The sequence below is a fragment of the Myotis daubentonii genome, chromosome 2, assembly GCF_963259705.1.
Source record: "Myotis daubentonii chromosome 2, mMyoDau2.1, whole genome shotgun sequence".
Classification (NCBI taxonomy): domain Eukaryota; kingdom Metazoa; phylum Chordata; class Mammalia; order Chiroptera; family Vespertilionidae; genus Myotis; species Myotis daubentonii.
This window is the reverse complement of record NC_081841.1, coordinates 200,305,243-200,326,067: the sequence shown is the minus strand read 5'-3', so window position 1 is coordinate 200,326,067 and position 20,825 is coordinate 200,305,243. Positions and strand designations below refer to the sequence as shown.

The following is a 20,825-nucleotide window of genomic DNA, read 5'->3' as shown; positions in this document are numbered from 1 at the left end:
TTATTTGCAAAATGGTTTTTATATCTTGTTCTCACAAGTGAAAAACAATTTGGTTGGATGTAGAATTCTTGGCTTGCAATTCTTTTTTTCTCTCTAAAATCTCTGTAAGTACTGCTTCAGTGTCTTCTAGCACTTAAGGCTACCTGCTAGATACTAAGCTCTTATATCTTATCTCATATCCACCCTCTATCCTCTGCTTTGTGATGTGAGCTCAGGACTTAACAATTACATGTCTTTTTTTTTTAAAAAAAATTTGTTTTATTGCTTAAAGTATTACAAAGAGTATTACATATGACTCCTTTTTCCCCTCCTTGATATTCCCCCAGCCTCCCCTACCCCCCAGTGTCTTGTGTCCATTGGTTATGCTGAACTGAAGCGATTACATGTCTTTTTTGTGAACTCCCTTATGCTCCTAGTTAGGCTCTGCTGAAACCAGGTACAAGGGAACAGGGAGCCTATAGGAGGGGAAGGTAACTGCTCCTTCTGTGTTTTGCATCTATATTTTTCAGCCTCACCTATTCAATGGCTTTTCACTCCTGTAGCAGTTAGTACTTGAAAACTATACAAAAAATTATTTCTAGTTTTTTGTTTTTTCCCCCCAACACTGACAGAACCAGGTTCATAGCATCTCCCCAGAGGTGTCATTACCAGCCAAGCCAGGACCCCTCCTCCCAGGTCTGAATCTCACTCCCAAGAGCACTTTTTGTAAGATGCTAAATGTTGAAAATCCTGATCTCTTTGTGTTGGTCTCTCAGCCAATATTGGGGTGCAGCTTCTTGCAGATATGACATTTGTGTTAACCTCATATTTGTGTGACCCTCATGTTCTCTTTTTGCCTTCTAAATCCTCCAGTACTATTTAACAGAATTTTAGAATCTCACTAAGAACAGTAATTGTAATTTAAAAAATCTTAATTACATAGTCTATGCTCACTCTTTCCTTGGAGTTCATTTCATCTATTTTTTTTTTCTGCCTGATCCTTCTGTTTTCCTACACTTCCCATGTAACTGTCAATTTTCTATTGTCTGCTAATATTCTTAAGTGAAGATCCCTCATTATCCTCGTTGATTGCTGTTTGTATTCTGAAGATACCCATAATTACCCACCAACTAAACAGGGGGATTTAAGCCCCACTGTGGAAATCAAAGCCTCAATTTACTGTGCATTTTCCCACACAGACACACCTGAGGGATAATGCTGTGGCCAGCAGCTCTACACATGGGCCTCTATGGATGACGTCTCAAATTCTTCAGTTTTTTTGTTCTATGATAGTTTTCCATGGTGTTGCTCCTAGCTCAGAGGTTTCTCCTAATCCAGTGAAGGCGAACCTTTTGAGCTCAGCGTGTCAGCATTTTGAAAAACCCTAACTTTGGTGCCATGTCACATATAGAAATTTTTTGATCTTTTCAGCCAAAGTAAAACAAAGACTTATATTTTTGATATTTATTTTATATATTTAAATGCCATTTAACAAAGAAAAATCAACCAAAAAAATGAGTTCGCGTGTCACCTCTGACACACGTGTCATAGGTTCACCATCACTGTCCTAAGCAACTGCATGGCTTGAGGGTGCCTCCCCTAGGCCCTCTGGCTTTGTGTCTCCTTTGATCTGTGCCTCAGGTGAATAGCTTTATACCCCTGCCAAATAGCTAGCCTTTCAGATTTTGCCCCTTCAACTCAGGAGGTCTTCTCAGAATTCTCTCACTGTCACCTGACTCACTGAACAGTGTTTGCAAGCCTTTAGGTCCCAGCGCCTTCTTTTGGTCTGCTATACATTTTGTTGTTTGTTATATATTATTTCTTGATAATGTTCTTTAGGTTTGTGACATGAGGTTTGTAATGTTCTCAGTTTCAATAAAACTAACAATTTCTTCTTTTTTTGGTTAATCTCTATAATTTTGGAGGTTTGTAACCATATGGCTTGCCACTATCTTTCTGGAAGTCTATCAATGTATGATTTATACTTGAATTATTTATCAAATTTAGTTAAGAGAGGAAACAAATATGTTCCTATGTAAAGAAAATTTAAAAATTCATGAAAACGATGTATTAATAATTATTAATATGCAAACATATGTATTTCCATATATGCGCCAGCATTTTTCCTGTTCTTAGCATTATCTCAGCATCACTTAATTCAGATGTTAAAAGAGATGCCAGTAACTCTCATGTTTTAAGTAAGCTGCAAACTGCCACTTACTAAGCAATTAGAAGAAACCCAGTTGAAGCTCTTAGCACATTACCCAATCACATGTATATTAGGGTAGGTTGGGAATAGAAAAGGATTTTTGGAAGGAGTTCTGTTGTGGCAGAAGCATGGGAGTATATCCTCTCATGTCAAGCCCGAAGAAAGGCTTAGGAGAGACCACTCAGAAATGTGCATCTCTTGGCATTTTGGGGACACGGTGAACTGGTATCTAGTTCATTTCTGATAAGGACTACCTGGCTAGCTGCTCTATGCCAGAGAAGTTGCCACACTGAAGATAATCTCTCCTTCCACTGTTTGTTGTTGGCAAAGAATGCTTGATCCGGTCCATGGGCCAGATGTGAGTCCCATGTGAGAGTATTTCTTATCCGATCAAGAAGGCATTTGGTGGGTGAGGATTCCCGCAGAATATTGGAGTGTGAAATGTACTGAGGAAAGATTTGTGAGCAACCAGCAAAAGAATGTTTTCATTCAATTCATGGCAACCACAAATGGGACACATAGCAATTAAATATTCTCCAGACTGCAACTGTTCTGCCCCCCTCCCCTTGCATTTCTGATCCCTTTTACTTTGCTCTATTTTATTTTCCTAGTATGTACCTTCTAACGTACCATATCAGTTATGCTCCATATACGCAGGGAACTATGTGTAGGTCGCTGATATATCCCAGTCACCAGAATAATACTTGGGTCATGATATGTACTAAAGAAATAGTTGTTGAAGGACTTGAAGGGTTCTTCAAAGAGCAATGAAAGAAATCTTGAAAGGAAAAATTGCAGACTTTCCATGCTCAGGCTCCAGGGTGAGAACCTAGTGATCTAAGGCCAGTCAAGTCCAATATTTCCTCTCTGACCTTCCCTTTCTGTCCACTCCTCCACACTGACCTACAATTCTGCAGAGGCCACAGATAGCCTCATCAGTGGGCAACTAGGAATAAAAACCCCTAAAAGGGTTACTAGAGAAGAAACCGACCTCTTTCTCAGTACAGGTAACCTGCCCCAGGAATACTTGGGCTGAAAGAAGGTAAAGCTTTAATTGTAAATAAACTTAATTTTTATTATTAGTATTATTAATACTACTGAACATATTAAAGAAATAAATGGTTCGGAAACTAGCAGTAACTGAAGGAATATTTGGTTACCTAAATTTGACCTGAAAAGTCACTGGGGCTGCAAAAAATTTCATCCAAATGCATCATGGGTTTTGCGTGGATACACTTCTAATTATATTCTACAAGCTCTGCTTATTTTATAGACCAGGAACATTGGCAGGTTAAAAGCACTCATTTTTTTTCTCTCACTGTAGCACTTTACATCCTGTCAAAATCCTGGCCATCTTTTCATGGACATGGTTGAGACTGTTTCTTCACAGTGGTCGGCAAACTGCGGCTCACGAGCCACATGCAGCTCTTTGGCCCCTTGAGTGTGGCTCTTCCTAAGCCTTAGGGGTACCCTAATTAAGTTAATAACAATGTTCCTACCTCTATAGTTTAAGTTTAAAAAATTTGGCTCTCAAAAGAAATTTCAATCGTTGTACTGTTGATATTTGGCTCTGTTGACTAATGAGTTGGCCGACCACTGTAACATCATTGGCAATTCAACTCCCAAGTCTATATCCAGCAGCCCTCATTTTCCAGCATGTAATAAAGTACACAACTTATATTAAACACTTAATACATGGTTGATTAGTAAATGAATTAATAAGTGATAGGACATCTTGAGATTAGAAAGTTTTAGGGACGGAAGGAGGGGCAAATTATTATTAAGTGTGTGAGAGTTAAAATTAGGTAAATAAAATGGGTGACTACATGTTCATTTATTGAATACCCAATAAAGGCCCAATCAATTTTTCTTTAAAGAACGAATGAATGAAAACTAACACAGATGAATTGTGAAAAATGGCTACACATGTATAGGCAAGATAAAAAGAAAACACAGGTTTATTGATTTGTCTATTCATCTCTATTCATGTCAATAAAATGGATATGTACATTTGTCTCTATTTTTTTTTCAGGTGATCCTTGTCTTTGTACTAAGCATTGGGTCTCTTATAATCTATTTCATCAATTCTTCTGAGTGAGTAAAATCCGCAGTCACCTGTGTTTGTTTTAACATAAGATTACCCTTGAATTCAGAATTTTCTTTCAGGAAAAATGGTTAATATACTTTCAAACATATTCACATACACAAGCTCATTAAAAAGGATAAGTGTTTAATTCCCCCCAGAAAACACTAAAACCAACTCCACAAAAAATCCATGAATTGTTTCTGCATCCTGCCAAACTGCATTGCTAGAGGCTGGGGTGCCATGCCCGTGCCTACTCCCTAGTCTCTAGGACTGCAAACCTCCAGCTGTTGTCTTCTCCTTTGGGCCACATAGGAGGGCTTTCTTTATATGCCTTTGGACTCTTTTGATGTTGAAGTGGAAGTTCTGTGGTCATTTCAATGTTGCTTATAGATTTCAAACAACTTTGGGTAGTCTTGAGAAAGTAAAATGCTAGACCTCACCTGGGATAAAGGAGCAAATTATTGTCTGCTCTTCACAGAAGGCATTTCCTTCTTTTATGACAAAGCAAAGATAGTTTCTTGAACAGAATCCGCTGATCCTCTGGGAATTTCCTTGGCTTTCCAGCTGAAGTAAAATTGGGATTGTAGGGCCCAGAAGTGGGGCAGCTTTAGAGATCCTAGGGAAACTAGAAGTCTTTGCTTTCCGAATTCCTTACTGATCTTTTAGGAAATTTTTTTTTAATTTGGCTTAAGTCAGTTCATTTGACCTAGAGTAGCTCTGTGTTTGAAGGGTACAGAATCCTAAACTTCTTGCTGGGCAGAGGGTCATGCAAACTAAGAAGAGCCATGTAATCTCTAGGCCTCTGAATTCCCGCTGATAAAACTGAAATAGAAGCAATAAACTCTAGGAAAGAAAGAGCAGGTAATTTTTCTTTTATTTTCAGCTCCATGCACAGTCTAGTGCTTTTATTTATGCATACCTCTACTGCCAAGATACAATAAATTTCCTTGAGATATGAACTTAAGTGTCATTGTGAATAAATAAAAAATTCCCTACCCTTCCTTTTAATTTGGTTCAATGTAGACACAGCTTTTAAAATGCATGTCTTTATAAACTGTCCTTGTTTCCTTTGCAGCCCTGTTGGAAGCTGTTCTTCATATGAGGACAAAACCATCCCCATTGATTTGACTTTCAATGCTTTCTTTACTTTCTATTTTGGGTTGAGAGTAAGTACCTGTTGGAAGTGGGAGTAAATAGACAAACAAAACAGGTACAACACAGAGAGATAGATCTGTGTGTGCCTTGGTTATACAATTGGCCTATGTTGTCAGGCGCTAGAGTTAGAGGGTCTGTGTCCTAAGTTGTTAAAAGTATAGTGAGACAAAATAGCTCTCTCATCTGCATCTGAAGCTGTCAACCAGGCCAAAAATTCTGACACAAATGAAAATGATTTTTTTAAAAATATCATCACCCGGTAACACTGCCCTCCTTATTGGCTTTCCACCTACCTTGTGAAAGCTTTAGCAATAATCACAAGCTAGCAGAACCTGAATAACAAGCCTCTGAAAATGTCATTGGCTTCACTGATGGCTGATGTGCCATTAACTATATAAAATACTTTTTTTTGTATTTATGCATCCCATGTTTTTATATACATACTAGAGGCCTAGTGCACATAATTCATGCATGGGTGGGGTCCCTAGGCCTGGCTGGTGATCAGGGCCCATCAGGGCCTCCTGACTGCTGGCCGGGGCCTGCCTTTGCTCCATGCACGTCATAGGGAGTGATCAAACTCCCTGTCTCCTGGTCGAGCTCCCAAGGGGACAATTTGTATACTAGGCTTTTATATAGATAGATCAAAGATATGTTATACATATGCTTATAATGTGTATTTCTATGACTGTCCTTCAGCACAGACTCTGACCACATTGACCATCAAAATATTATTTTTATAGCAAACTCTCCCTTCTGGAAATGCTCACTTTCTTATCTAAATAGAGAAGCTCATAAATACAGGTCTTGGCCAGCCATACTTGTAGATAACTGTACCTTTTCCATGAAGACTACCTTAAATCATGTTTCCTCTTTGCTCACAAATAGAGGGTTTTAGCTCTATAATTATAAATCTCTGGGAACAGCAGAAAGGTCAGAACATGAGACTTTAAGTTCCAGTAAACAAAATGGGTTCATGTTCACTTATTGAACACTTACTAAAGGTACAATCCTTATGTCTACATAAATGTACTACATATAAATGTATGTAAGCATATATCATACAGCTATGTAAAAATATATGTATGTGCATATATGTGTGTGTGTGTATATGTATATAATAGAATTAGATCAAAACTCCAGTTAATGAATGAAATGTAGCTGAATAAAGGCACTCTAGTGTTCATTTTAAAATTCTTGAGGGTAATTGGATTTGGGTCTTTTGTTTTCATTTCATAGTTTTTGGCAGCGGATGACAAGATCAGGTTCTGGTTAGAGATGAACTCAATTGTAGACATCTTTACCATCCCACCAACATTTATTTCTTATTATTTGAAGAGTAATTGGCTAGGTAAGTATAAAGTTGGAATCATAAACACTCCCTTAACAATCATTCATAAGTATCCTTCATTTTCCTTTGTAATGCCCAAATGCATCTTAAAAAATTTCATCACTGTACTTGTATGGTTTTGTAATATATTTTCAGAACCTTCTCCTTTTTTTTTAAACCTCAGTACCTAGAAATGTGATGTACCTGATGCACAGAAGGTGTCGGTGTTTGTTATTGTTAATAGACTGGCTCATCCACAACCTGAGAGGCAAGGCCCCAGCCTCCCATCCCCCTGTGGCCCCTTTGTGCTGGGATCCCACATGGACAAGGAGAGATGAAAAAACCTCTCTTGGTCTGTGAAAGCTGTAGATCATCATATCTAGACATGGTATAACATACTAGAGATTTATATAGTTACTTAGTCTTTAAGATGGACACTGCATGGGAGTTATATGGCTTTTTCTAATTTTGTGTAATTTTATTTATTATCTATAAAATATTTCTTGCTATCATTATTATCAAACTACATAAAGTAAAGCATCATATAAATGTGAGGAGCATATCCTAGACATCCTGTATTCAGAAGTTTAAGTGGTTTCTAGATCATTTGTTTTTTATTCTAAGGAAGAATTAAGTAGAGTGAAATGTGAGTAGTGCTTTTATATGCTTTCTGTTAGCTCAACAGCCCTAGGTACTTATAATTCCCATTTTACAGATGAAGAGCTAGAGAAGTTGAGGGCATTGCTTTAGATTATAACACCTATTAAGGGTTGGGGCTAGGGTTTGAACTAGAACTCATATTCTTAAATCTACAATGTTATAATATACTAGAGACCTGGCACACAAAATTTGTGCATGGGTACGGTTCCTAGGCCTGGCCTGCGATCAGGGCCACCTTCCCTGGCTGCCCTCAGCCGACCCTGCCCCCTGCCACCACCCACCCCTGGTGATCAGAACCTGACGGCTGGGGGGAAGGGACCAGAGGTTGGCTGTTCCCGCCTGCTCAACGGGCCCGCCCCCACCATGGATTGCCCTCTGTGTGGGAGGTGACTGGCAGTGCAGGGGCCTTGGCCTGGCACCACCCACATCCCCTGCCACCCACCCCTGGCTTCCCGTTCGCCATCAGGCGATCAGAGCCGCCTGCTGGCCAGGGAGAGGGACCAAGAGGTAGTCAGTGCGCCTCATGGTGACTGGTTCAGTGGTCATTCTGGTTGTTTGCCGTTAGGGTCAATTTACATATTACCCTTTTATTATATAGGATAGAGGCCTGGTGCACAGGTGAGGGCCAGCTGGCCTGCCCTGATGGGGGCCCTGGATCAGGGTGGGGGTCCCTGTGGAGGAGCAGGGACCGTGGTGGTTTGGCCGTGGGCGGGGCAAGGGGCCATGGGCGGTTTGCAGGCTGGCCATGCCCCCAATCGAGGAGGGGGTTCCCTCTGGGGAACGGGGCTGGCCGGGCAAGGGGCCGCAGTCGTTCTGGTCTCTCTGGTTGTTCTGGTTGTTCTGTCATTTTGGTTGTTGGGTTTTTATTATGTAGGATTATGTTTGAGTATTTCAAGGAGAGGAAGAGTGTAACTACTCCCCATTGTGTTATAATTCAGCTCACTCTCTGGAGTAACCCTCTTCTTTTGGCAGCATTCTTCTTTCTATTGCTTTCTAGGTTTAAGGTTCCTAAGAGCATTGCGGCTGCTAGAACTCCCTCAAATCTTGCAAATGCTGAGAGCCATCAAGACCAGGTAAATGCCCTTCCTCAAATACTACTCACTGTTTTGGATTAGGAAATGAAAATGCTAACTACACCTTCAATTCAACTAATTTCTCATCAGTATTTCAGGGCAAAAATCACAAAATCCCATAGCTGCCAATATAGTATTCACTCATTTCCTCCCACCGTGTTAACATCACACACTAGCTGAAAAGTTTGCAATCATTTTGAAGGTTTTGTTTCTTCTTTGTTTTGTAGAGCCGCAATGTGTAAGTCCATTTAGGCTGTGATTCCCCTACCACCACTACCCAAATAAAAACTCAGAACAATTCAGAAGCTTTGGTTCTATACATTTGCAGTTATGAATCATGTCTTTCCTGGCTAAGACCTAAGAGCATGAGAGCTGCCCAATAGCAGCAGGGAACTATTGCTTACAAATGTCTCAAAAAATAATTCAAACTACCTTTGAGCAGCAATATAGTAGTACTTCTAAAGTTTTAGCAGGATGGTCTTATGTTACCCACTCAAAATTTCCATGCATCTCTATGTTCTCACCAGAAACATCAATATTACAGGCCAGGCGGACTTCACTTCTAAATGTTTATGCATGATGGAGCATTCAAGATGATAAAAGGCTGTCCTTGTGTGATAGGTGGACATACCTGGAAACCACAGAGATTTCAGCTAAATACTAGGGCTTCATTTAAGAGACAGGAGCTTATCTGATCCTCTTCACTCAAAGGTCCTGGGCTGAGGCTGGCAATATGGAACTACAGTTCTGTGACCTACTCAGTATCATTGTGCAAGCCCACTCTGGATGCCTGGGACACTGACATTTGTAAAATTCCTCTAGACAATGTAGCAATTTATTAAATTTATTTTATGATGATACATATATGATAGGTTTTAAACGCAGTGTAACATTAGGCCAGTGGATACCATAGCAAAATCTAAGGTTTTTCAGCAAGTGTATGTAACTGGGTGTGTGCATCTTCAACACTAATGTGTATATGAATCAGAGGACCCTATAACACCGCAGATCTCTAGACCAGGGGTGGGGCCTGGGATTCTGCATGAACACACTCCCAGGTGAGCGTATCCTTGTGTCAGGTCCATGAGCCCTACTGTGAATAGCAAGATTTTAGAGGATGATGCAATTGTGTTGTGCTGGGAACTTTCAGAACCCAAAAGCTCTTTGTCTTTCTTCCTCTAGCAATGCATTGAAGTTTTCCAAACTGGTATCCATAGTTTTCAGTACCTGGTTCACGGCTGCAGGATTCATTCACTTGGTAAGCATCTCATCACACTCTCTATAATGGTGCTGGTCATCATAAATGTCTTTTCTTTAAAAAATGGGGGTAATCCTTCTGAGCTCCTATCTCCATCACTGTAACTGGTGTGAAGTTTATCTTTCTACTTCCCTTTTCAGGGTTTTTTCCACTCCCATATTTATGACAAATCCGTATCTCCTACCCTCAAGGTATCTATGTTACTTCTTCCAGCTTTCAAAACCTACACTCAGAAAAGGATCTAACAAAGCTTACCCTTCAAAGGTATAAGCAATAGGGAAAATTTATTTCTGCATCTGCATAAGGGTTCCAGAATTTTTAAAAAGAATAAAAAGTCAAGTAAGTGAAGCCGCTGAAAGAATTTAAGGATAAAAGCTGGAGAATTGTGGGGGAAGTGTTGCTGAGTTGCAAAGGGGAGTTGTGGGGATTTGTTATCCTGAAATAAATCTATATACATAGCTGCCTCCTTTGCCTAATGGTAAGGCTAGTTTTTAGCCCACATTAATATAATAAATGGATTTCAGCAATAGGAAAGAAATTCCTAGAAAATGCAGAAATTGAAGCAGGATGTTAAAAGTCTATAGAGGCCTTTGAGAAAAGCAAAGCAAAAACAAACAAACAAACAAAAAAAACGTAGGAGTTTTCTCATGAGTCCTTCTCTCAAAATTAAAGCAATAACAAGAAAAATGTTAAACTCCAAATGCAAATTGTGATATATGAACCTTCAAAAAATCTGAAACCAGCCCTAACCGGTTTGGCTCGGTGGATAGAGTGTTGGCCTGTGGACTGAAAGGTCCCAGGTTCGATTCCAGTCAAGGGTATGTACCTTGGTTGCGGGCACATCCCCAGTAGGAGGTGTGCAGGAGGCAGCTGATCGATGTTTCTCTCTCATCGGTGTTTCTAACTCTCTATCCCTCTCCCTTCCTCTCTGTAAGAAATCAATAAAATTAAAAAAAAAATCTGAAACCAGCCATTTCCCTTCTTAGCACTGAAGCAAGCAGGCGAGAGATTCTCCTGAAAGAAGTGTCACAGCAGTAAGGCAGGTCCCTGGAGCCAGAGGGTTGGTCCTGGGGGCATGGGATTCCCATGGGAGAAGTGTCTCTGTAGAGACCCGTTGGCCATCACAGAATAGGAGGAAGAGAATGCTAAGAAGAAACCATGGCAACAGGACTTTTTGCCTTCAATAGCGGTTCCAATGAGAGGCTCTCAGGCTGAATGTGGCCTATGGTAACATTTCATTTGCCTCACTTATGTTTGTATTTTACTTTTATTGCTTGCTAACTTTTATGGAGAACTCACATTAAAACCCAGATTTCTGGATTTTTGGAAAAAATACAAGGTTCTGGAACCCATTCTACCAAGGCCACGAACAGTCCTAGTCGAAGACTAGCTGTTCCCTGTAAGTGGCATGTGCTCCTGAGTTGGACACCATTTCTGCCAGGCTTATTGAACCATTCAAGTTTTCTGCTTTACCCTTCTAAGCATGTGAATATGTGTTCAGTCTCCCAGGCAAGGAGACCTCCAGCAAGGGTACATGTAGAGCAAGAAGGAGAAGCAACCAGATCCTTCTGACTTAAAGGGATCCACTGTAAATCACACTAACATCTGGAATGTTAAAAACCCAGAGAAAAGAAAATGGCAGATTTTTCTGAGAGGATATTTGAAATGACAAACCAAAATAAAAGCTATCATTGTCCCCACTTTACCAACTTCCCATACTCACAGCTAAGAGTCGATGCCATTCAAAGGTGAACATTAACCAGAAAGTAATCAACATAATGCATATCTTCAAATTCTTCTGGAAGTAGCAAGAAGGTATGATGGACAGCAGACATTAAGGTAACAACAGTTGCATAATATAGCAGTTACAAGAACAACAATTAAAGGATAATTTGTCCAAGGAAACAAAGGTTTTTAAAAATATATTTATATTTGATTAAAAAAATACAAAGTGCTTTAAAAACTAAAAATGATATTCCAAACAAAATATATATGATTTTAAATAAAAGAATATTAAACAGTAACAGGAGTTAAAATGGGCTAAAAGTATCCAAGGAAAAAGTATTGTAGAGCTGAAAAACCACATTAGGGAGATTTGGCATTTAATAAATGTGGCAAAAACTGTTCAGAGACACAGTGGGCAGGATTGAGGCAAAAACACTGACATGAAAAAGACTAAAGACATTCAAATAATTTTTGAGGAGAAACCTGGAAGATGGGCAATGTGGATTCAGCATACTATTAAATTAGTGTTTCTGAAGAAGAAAAGGACACAAAAAAATGGCACCAGAAAAAATATTTAAATTGAAGTTTTGAATTTGTAGATTAAAGAATATACTGAATCCAGGAAAAATAACGCTAAATTATTTATCCCAACTATATTTTGGAGCAATTTACCAACCTTTGAAGATAAGGAGAGAATCCAAGCAGAACAAAGCAAAGTCTATAAAAGGGGGAGAAAAATCAAACTAGCCTCAGATTTCTTGGAAGCATCAATCAATACAGGAAGATGATAGAGCAGTGTCTGCAAAGTTTGTGTGAAAGGAAGTGCAACCTATCCTGTCATTTTATGCAGATGGAGAAAATCGCACCTATGAACCCCTTTAAAAAAATGTGTCTTAATGATAAAATCCAACCAGAGGAGATGAATCAAAACTAAGAACTCAAGAATGAAGAAACCATAATAAAAATTAGTGGTGGTGATTATTGGATGACTTTAAAATAGAACTAAGGCATAATTAAGGGAATTGTGGTTATGACCAGAACTCACATATGCTATCCTGTATAATAAAAGACTAATATGCAAATTGTCCCCTCAGGAGTTTGAGAGTTCAATCGCTCGCTATGACATGCACTGACCACCAGGGGGTGGTGCAGAACATAGAGGATGACCAGTGGTGGTGGTGGGGTGCTGAAGGAGCAAGGAAAGGAGGAGTTGGGGAGGCGGGAGGTGGAGAACCTGATCGGCCCTGATCACTGGCCAGGACTAGGGACCCTAACCATGCACAAATTTTATGAACTGGGCCTCTAGTGTAAAAATAATGTAACTAATACAAATGATGTGGAGGTAGGAGATGGGATTGTGTCCCTGTATCCTCCACTTACATTGCACATTAATCTAAAATTGAAACACAGAATTTAAAAACATAAAAATTCAGTTGCTTTGTGAGTTAAATATTAAAGGGTTAAATTATTGTGAAGGCAATTTCCAGGTTGAAATAAATTTAGTTTTAGTTTATACATGTTTTACAAGGATGTGATTAAAACCATGTGCTAAGATGTTATTTAAAGAAACTATAGGGTTTTACTTAAAGGGAACAGTCACAAGTAACTCTTGTATGTCTGGGTAAAATATACTATATATCTGTTTTTCTTGTAGTACAACTAGAGGCCCGGTGCATGGATTCGTGCACCAGTGGGGTCCCTTGGCCTGGCCTGCACCCTCTCGCAATCTGGGACCCCTCAGGGTATGTTGGACTGCTGGTTTTGGCCTGATCCCCGCAGGCCAGGCCAAGGGACCCCACCTGTGCACGAATCTGTGCACTGAGCCTCTAGTATGCATATAAGATCTTTGGTTAATTTCTTCCCACCCTCCCCTCTCACCCCTTCCCTTTGAGATTCATCAGTCTGTTCCATGTTTCCATGCCTATGCATTGAGCGTCTGCCCCATGGTGGTCAGTGCACGTTATAGCTATCAGTCTAATGGTCACTTAGGCTTTTATATATAGAGATAGTCTCAGAAAAGAGTGAAGACTCCAGAAGTCAGTAGAAACAGATTCTACTACCAGCTATGAGAACTAAGTATATACATACAATTTCTTACTTATTTCAGAGTGGGAGTCCACACTCATAACCTGCTCATCAAACTTAAAAAAGGGTCAGCATTGGGCATACATATCAGCTTTACAAAGTGATCATGTGCCTGAGAAAACTACATTATTTCTAATTTCTACTCCAGTTCTTAAAAGCAAAACAAAAAACCTACTTTCTCCAGACATCTTTAGTATTTTATCATTTTTGTGTCAAATAGAAAAGGAAAATATCTAGGAAATATGTAAGCTATTTGGAAACATGTCTAAAAATGTAAAAAAGAGAAAATTGTATATATTCTATATCATTGTTATGTTATTTATAATATATGTTATATATTTATAATAAGTTTATATATATTATATATACATAAAGTATAGGGTCATTGCCTAAGTTGCTCTTTTTATTTAATATAAAAAAGGTAACCTGATAAAATTTAGTTCCCGTTAAAACATGGAGATTTAGGGGGGAAGTCAGATGAATTTTTTTTCAGAGTTCTTTTTAATCGCTGAAGAAATATTTTTGGGGAGTAGGGGAAGTAACCCGGGAAACTTGTTTGTTTACTTTTCCTTAGACACTTGCTTTTATGAAGTTAAGTTCACTGAAATGAAGTGCTTATTTGAGTGCTTCTTTCTTTAATGATAGATAAACCTGATCTGGTGAAAAATGAGAATGAATAGTAATTACTAAACCTAGATCCTTTGGTGTCCATGATGGCTCCAGGATGTGGTGATATGCCCACATGAAAAGAGATTTGGGCAATAAATTTCACTAGGGAGCATTCTAAATGTGAGCTCAAGCTACATGCCCCCTTAGATTTCAGCAATGATCACAGTGAAAAAAAAACCCATCAAGACTTCACAATCACTACCCCAATTTACCAACCCTTCAAAGCTGTCTAGGAATCATTTATTTCATTTGTATTGAATTAAGTGATTTTGCTTATTTTTTTGTAAACTTTCCCTTGGATTCCATTTCCTGAATTCTCTTCTCTTTTGACAGGTGGAAAATTCTGGTGATCCCTGGCTCAAGGGTAGAAATTCACAGAACTTAACATATTTTGATTCCATTTACCTGGTCATGGCAACAACATCAACTGTTGGCTTTGGAGATGTGGTAGCCAAGACATCCCTAGGACGGACCTTCATCATGTTCTTCACTCTGGGGAGTTTGGTGAAGAATATTTTCAATATCTTTTGACTGTAGCTAGAAGTGAAAGGCATTTGGTTAATGGTGAGAAAAAAGCAGTATAATCTTGAGAGTGAATGTTACATTATCAGGTGTCAAATGAATATGAAAAGATATATGGATCCCCTGTTTTTCCAAACTGCAATCCCTGGAGCACGTGATATAATTGCTTGGTTGCCAGAGATGAGGATGGTCAGCTAAGGAGAGTAGAGTTTTCTTATTAGCCTCTCCATTGACTTGAGCACCACTGTCTTTCTTCATCTTTTGCCCATCAGATTAAAGTCTTTATTCCAAAGGGAAAGGGAAATTGAGATTTGATCTGAAGGAAGTTCTATTCCTTCCAGCTCAAATGAGTAAGCTCTCCAAACCAGCATTTTCCTTCAGATGAGGGAACATCTGTGCATGATTCAGCAGTGTGTATCAAGTTTCTAATTTTAATTCCTTAAAACCATACCACGTTCTCTACTTCACCTTCCTGATATTACATTGTCCACACTGCTACATCCCTTCATTTCATTTTCCCTTAACTTTGCTGTCGCATATAGCTTTTTCCCCAAGGTCATAAATAATAGCAAGTTGAAGGGCACTTTGTAGTGATGAGGGGACAGAATGTATAGGAAGGTTGCCTTTCTGCTTATCCTTCCTTCATTGTTTCCACCATTTTGAATTCAGGAAAGCATTTTATTCCATTTTAATCAAATGCAAAGGCTGAAGTAATAAAGAAACATGTTCTTTCTTTAAAAATATAGTTCACAGTGTTACCCCTCATGAATTAGACAACATTTTGTGTACCTTCTTTCTCCTTTATAATCTCAGTATCCTTTAAAATGATGAGACCTAAGGTTTTTATTTGCTGATTATTTTAGATACTATTTGCGAACTATATCCCTGAGATTGTGGAACTCTTTCTTACCAAGAAGACATACACCAGTTCCTATGAAGCGCTCAAAGGAAAGAAGTAAGTAGTTTTCAAGTATAATTTCTACAGTTTGAGATATTCTACTAATCACAGACCTCTTTCTAAACACCTATTGCTCAACCTAGGTGAACATATTGGCAGGATCATTCATTTACTAAAGAGGTTTGTGCTAAAATAAATATCAAGAAGATAATATTTGCTACTTGATACAAACTACTATATAGATGCCCATAAGGGCCCTAAGTCAACTTGAAATGACAGATAATGTTGTCATTCACTGTCAAATATTGATTGTGACAATATTTGGACCTTCCTTATCACTATCTATTCTCTTATTTCCATTACTAATTTTCTTATTCATGTTAAGCATGTGGTTAACTCAGGCTAATTTTACATAATAGATCAAATTAAAGCCACAGTTTGAATTTGACATAATTTAGTTGTCTTAAACTCCTAAACTCCCTTAAACCATATGGGGCTCATTCATAGGCAGAGGTTTGCTGGAGTGAGGAGCAATTTCAGCCTTTTCACCAGAACTTCATAGATCTCCTTTGTTCATGCCACAGTCATTTGTTCCCTGGAGGAAAACAGACTTGTTTTTACCTTTTCTCTCTGTGGATATATGTTATCTCAGTTTCCATTATGCTTTTTCACATCTTAGAAAAAAAACAAACAGAGATCTTAAATTTAAAGTGATTCTTTTTAATCTTGTCTCTATCCACTGTAGAGGAAAGAGGCACAATGTAGGTAAATTCTCCTGGTTTGGTCTCTTAACATAGTGGAAGAAAACCAAGATGGACCTAGAACTAAGAAAATAGTGCAATGAATGAAAATAATGAAATAAACTAGTTAAGCCAAAGTTTGACCCAGTTTATCTCAGGAAAGTGATATGTAACCCATGCTAAATCAGCCAGTAAAGTCTAGAAAATATAAAGTAAATGTGCTAAAATTATGCTTTTCATTTTCTTAATTGATTAGTAGAGGGAAAAGCATATATATATATATATATATATATATATATATATATATATCCATCCTAAGGAAATTGATAGCTAGTTTCCACCATAAAAGTTACATGCTTATATTTTTGCACCTGTCCTAGGTGTCTCTCCATTGCAGTCGCTTTTTGTGACTACTAGATAATTTTACATTCAGAAGATAAATACAAATAACTTAGATTCTAGTGCTGTCTCAGCCACAGCATTTAACTATGGGAAACTCAATTAAATACTCTGAGCCTCAGTTATTCCTCAATGAAGAAATATCTTGATCAGCAAATCAGGAACCGAGTGCAAAGTTAAATCAAAATAAGTCTGTTATAAGTTACAAATAACCATAAAAACCTAGCAGTTATGATAGATATTGATGTATTCCTAAAAAGCTACATGTAATTCTAATGTGTGGAGTTATACCCTGTATGAGATGAACTGGAGATGACAGAAGTCTGACACTGCTTTTGTTATAATGGAGATGCAGTCCTGGGTGTTTCCATTTTCAAAATCTGGGTGATTCAAATACTAAATGTATTTAAAACTAAGTTTAAGCCCTAGCCAGTTTAACTCAGTGGTTGGTCCGTCAGCCTGTGGACTGAAAGGTCTTAGGTTCAATTCTGGTCAAGGGCATGTAGCTTGGTTGTAGGCTCAATCCCCGGCCTGGTGAGGGCTGGAGTGGAAGGCAACCAATCAATGTTTGAAACAATGATTGAACATTCTGGTCTCTCTCACATCGATGTTTCTCTTTCTGTGTCTCTCCCCCTCCCTTCCACTCTCTTTAAAAATCAATGGAAAAAAGATCCTGGGGTGAGGATCAACAAAAATAAGACAAAATCCTAAGTTTAAGCTAATTTTCTACTTCTAAATCTAGACAGGAAGATATTTCTGTTCCTCAGATGATCCAGCTAATATGTTCTTGCTACCCAGGTTCATTGTGGTTTGTGGAAACATCACTGTCGACAGTGTGACTGCTTTCCTGAGGAATTTTCTTCGTCATAAGTCAGGGGAGATCCACACTGAGATTGTTTTTCTGGGAGAGTAAGTATATCTGTTTGGCTCATAGGCTCTAAATTATTACTTGAAATATGTGTGGATATTTTTAATGGGAGAAAATGACCCTTGTAATATTCATAGAAAAATTAGAAAATAATAAGAAGCAAAAAGAAAAGGAAAAGCAATCCCATGATCAGAAGTAACTTCTGAAAAAAAATGAGAATATATTTTGCCAGATGTTTTTCTGTATATGTACTATTATGTGATTACAGATCATTAAGTTATTCTATACTGATTACTCATATATATGACCATAATTTTGCCCACATGTCTAGCATACTTCATAATTATAATTCTAACTGTTAATTAACAGGATTGGAAATCTAAAGTTCAAATAGATGATATTTTCGTTCTATGCAGTTTACATTTTCACAAGCAGAATCCAAGTCAAATATTTGTAAAACACTGGGAAATACATATTTAATGCAAAAAGACTTTAAAGTAGGCAAAATGATTTCTAATTGTCTTATTTTACAATTTTGGTTCCCAGTGAAATGGAACATTTTTTGTGCATTTTGAAATTCCTCTTTATATTTTTACTCTATTTTCTATCAGGTTGATCATCTGTTATTTTACTGGATTTTGAGCACTCAGTGTATTGTAATATTAACTGTTTTATGTCATATATTATAACTACGTTTTCCCTTTTTGCCCTTTAATTTTGTGTGCTTCCTTTTTAATATAGTATTTGATTTATATGTACTTTAATCCATCCACTTCTTTTTGTTGTTGTTGTTTATTTCTTGTTTTCCTTACATCCTTAGGCCTCTGTGTTTTAGTATTTAGTAAATGCTTCTCTAGGATTTCCATGTTTTCATATGGAAATTTTTTATATTTAAGCTCTCTGGAATTGATTTAGTGTAATATGAAAGGAGTTAGCTTCTTTTTCCCCAAAATGGTTAATAAGTTATTTAGACATCACTCAATAAATAAATCAGACAGATTTGAAGCGACATTTTTATCTCATGAAGGAATGTATATAAGATTCACACCAACCTTTACATATTTTGTAGTTAAAGCAGAAAACTAAATATTGTCTTTGATACTCCTGTCTCCCTCAAATCCTATGTATACTTTCATCAATATCATCTGTTTCGTCTCTTAAGTAAATTCTAATTCTATTTCTACCATTTTATTTCCACTATTAACAATCCTGTTCAAAGTTAATATCTCATCTCTCCTGTATCTCTATAAAGGCCACTTTATTGAGTGATTCTTTTTGCTAAGAATTTCTTCTACCTTTATGTTACCAGTTTATTTTCATCCTTCAGCACTGAGAGAGACCTTCTCTATTCAACCAATCTAAATGAGTGTCTTCTAATCCTTCTGTTGCTTCACTCTGTTATATTTCCTTTAAAGCACTTATCACTGTCTGTAATTGTGGTAGATTTTCCTTTAATACAGCTATTAATATTTCCTTCCCTTACTGTTCTTTCATTCTGGTCCTCTCAATAAAAGATGGAGTCTCTTTCTCATCCCTTTGAATCTGAACTGGCCAGTGACTTGATTTGATAAATTGAATGCAGCAGAGGGGACACTTTGTTAGTTTCAGACCTATAGCCTTTTAGAGGACTTGGCAGTTTCAACTTTCACTCCAAGAGAGTTTTAAGCCCTAAGCCATCATGTAAAAAGTCAGAATAGCTTGCTTGGGGAGGAGGCCCATGAAGCTCTCACCTGCTCCAGGCTGGTAGCTGAGGCAGCAATCACGTGTATAAAGTCATTTTGGTCATTTGAGCTCCCAAACGCTCTGATGAATGTACCCACATGAATGGCCACAGTCAAAACTATGTGGAATTACATTGCTGAGACCAGCCAACCACAAAATCATGAGAAATAATGTATTATTGCTGTTTTAGATCAAGAAGTTCTAGAAGGGTTTGTTTTACAGAAACAAAACATGGTAGTGGAAGTGGGGTGCTGTCATAACAAAAGCCAAAACAGAGTCTTTTCCTTGGAACCAGTGGTATCAGAGGCTAGAAGAGTTGCTTGAGACTATCTGTAGAGGCCAGAAAAAACAATGAGGAAATTTCTAGTAGATACTAGAAGAAGAGCAGAGTAATATGGAAGCTAGGAAATGTACCTAGTGCAGTTGTGAAGCTGGCTAAGAAAATTTCCCCAAAGAATGTTGAGTGTCATTTGCCACTGTATAATCATGTATGATAAGGCACGAAAATTGAGCTGAAGAAGAAACACTTTAATTTTCAAACAGAACTGAAGGGAATATAGGAGTCCCATAACAGTTTCTCCAGCTTGCCAAAAAATGTCAAAGAGGAAAATGACCTCAGGAGGAAAAAAAATCAAATCCAAGATGCCACTTATGAAATATGACCTCAAGGTCAAATATAAAGATCCAGTCAAGGATGTAGCTGAGGACCCTTTGTTAAGACCTCCGAAAGATTTAAGGTGGTGACTTATTGATGATCCTCTCAAGGCAAAGGGCTTCTAAGAATCTGAGGACATTGTTCCCAGATCCTGAGTTTCTGAAAGTAGAGAGGAATCATGAACATGACTTTGTGGGCATGCCGTGAACCTGATTAATATGTATAGAGACTTGTCTATGCTTCAAATATAATTTTACTGTGGTAAAATGTACTGCCAGCTTGAGGTAAAGGGACAGAGTTAAAAAAAGATGCCTCTTGACCTCCAATGCAGCACAGGCAGGAATCAAGCCGAGAAAGCTACTCAAGTACAAACACGGGGCAATTGTTAGGGAAAAGGAAGGATGGCTCAGAGAGTCAGAGGAGAGAGAAAAGAATCAAGAAGAGCAATGGATTAGCTCATAAGGTCTAAACTAGGCTCTAATAAAAAAAATCCTCTGCTACTGGAGTAGGGGGTCCTCATGTTATGTGCTCAGATAGATTTCAGAATTTCTATGTGCTAATTTCTGGTTATTTATATATGCCCTTCATTACCACCCTCACCTCTTTTTTTGAAATATATAATTTTTTTATTGATTTCAGAGAGGAAGGGAGAGAGGGGGGAGAGAGAGAGAGAGAGAGAGAGAGAGAGAGAGAGAGAGAGAGAGAGAGAGAGAGAAACATCAATGATGAGAATCATTGATCAGCTGCCTCCTGCACGCCCTCTACTGGGGATTGAGCCCACAACCTCGGCATGTG

General features: G+C 38.1%; 1 protein-coding gene across 1 annotated transcript in view; it reads left to right on the top strand.

Annotated features, from left to right (window-relative positions):
- Positions 1-20,825, top strand: part of KCNU1 (potassium calcium-activated channel subfamily U member 1) — a 125,829-nt gene that overhangs the window by 8,898 nt on the left and 96,106 nt on the right. Inside the window, 8 exon segments of the mRNA XM_059681223.1 lie at positions 4,221-4,282; positions 5,350-5,440; positions 6,666-6,777; positions 8,414-8,489; positions 9,672-9,747; positions 14,560-14,730; positions 15,612-15,703; positions 17,584-17,694. Of these exon segments, the coding sequence (XP_059537206.1) occupies positions 4,221-4,282; positions 5,350-5,440; positions 6,666-6,777; positions 8,414-8,489; positions 9,672-9,747; positions 14,560-14,730; positions 15,612-15,703; positions 17,584-17,694 (791 nt within the window).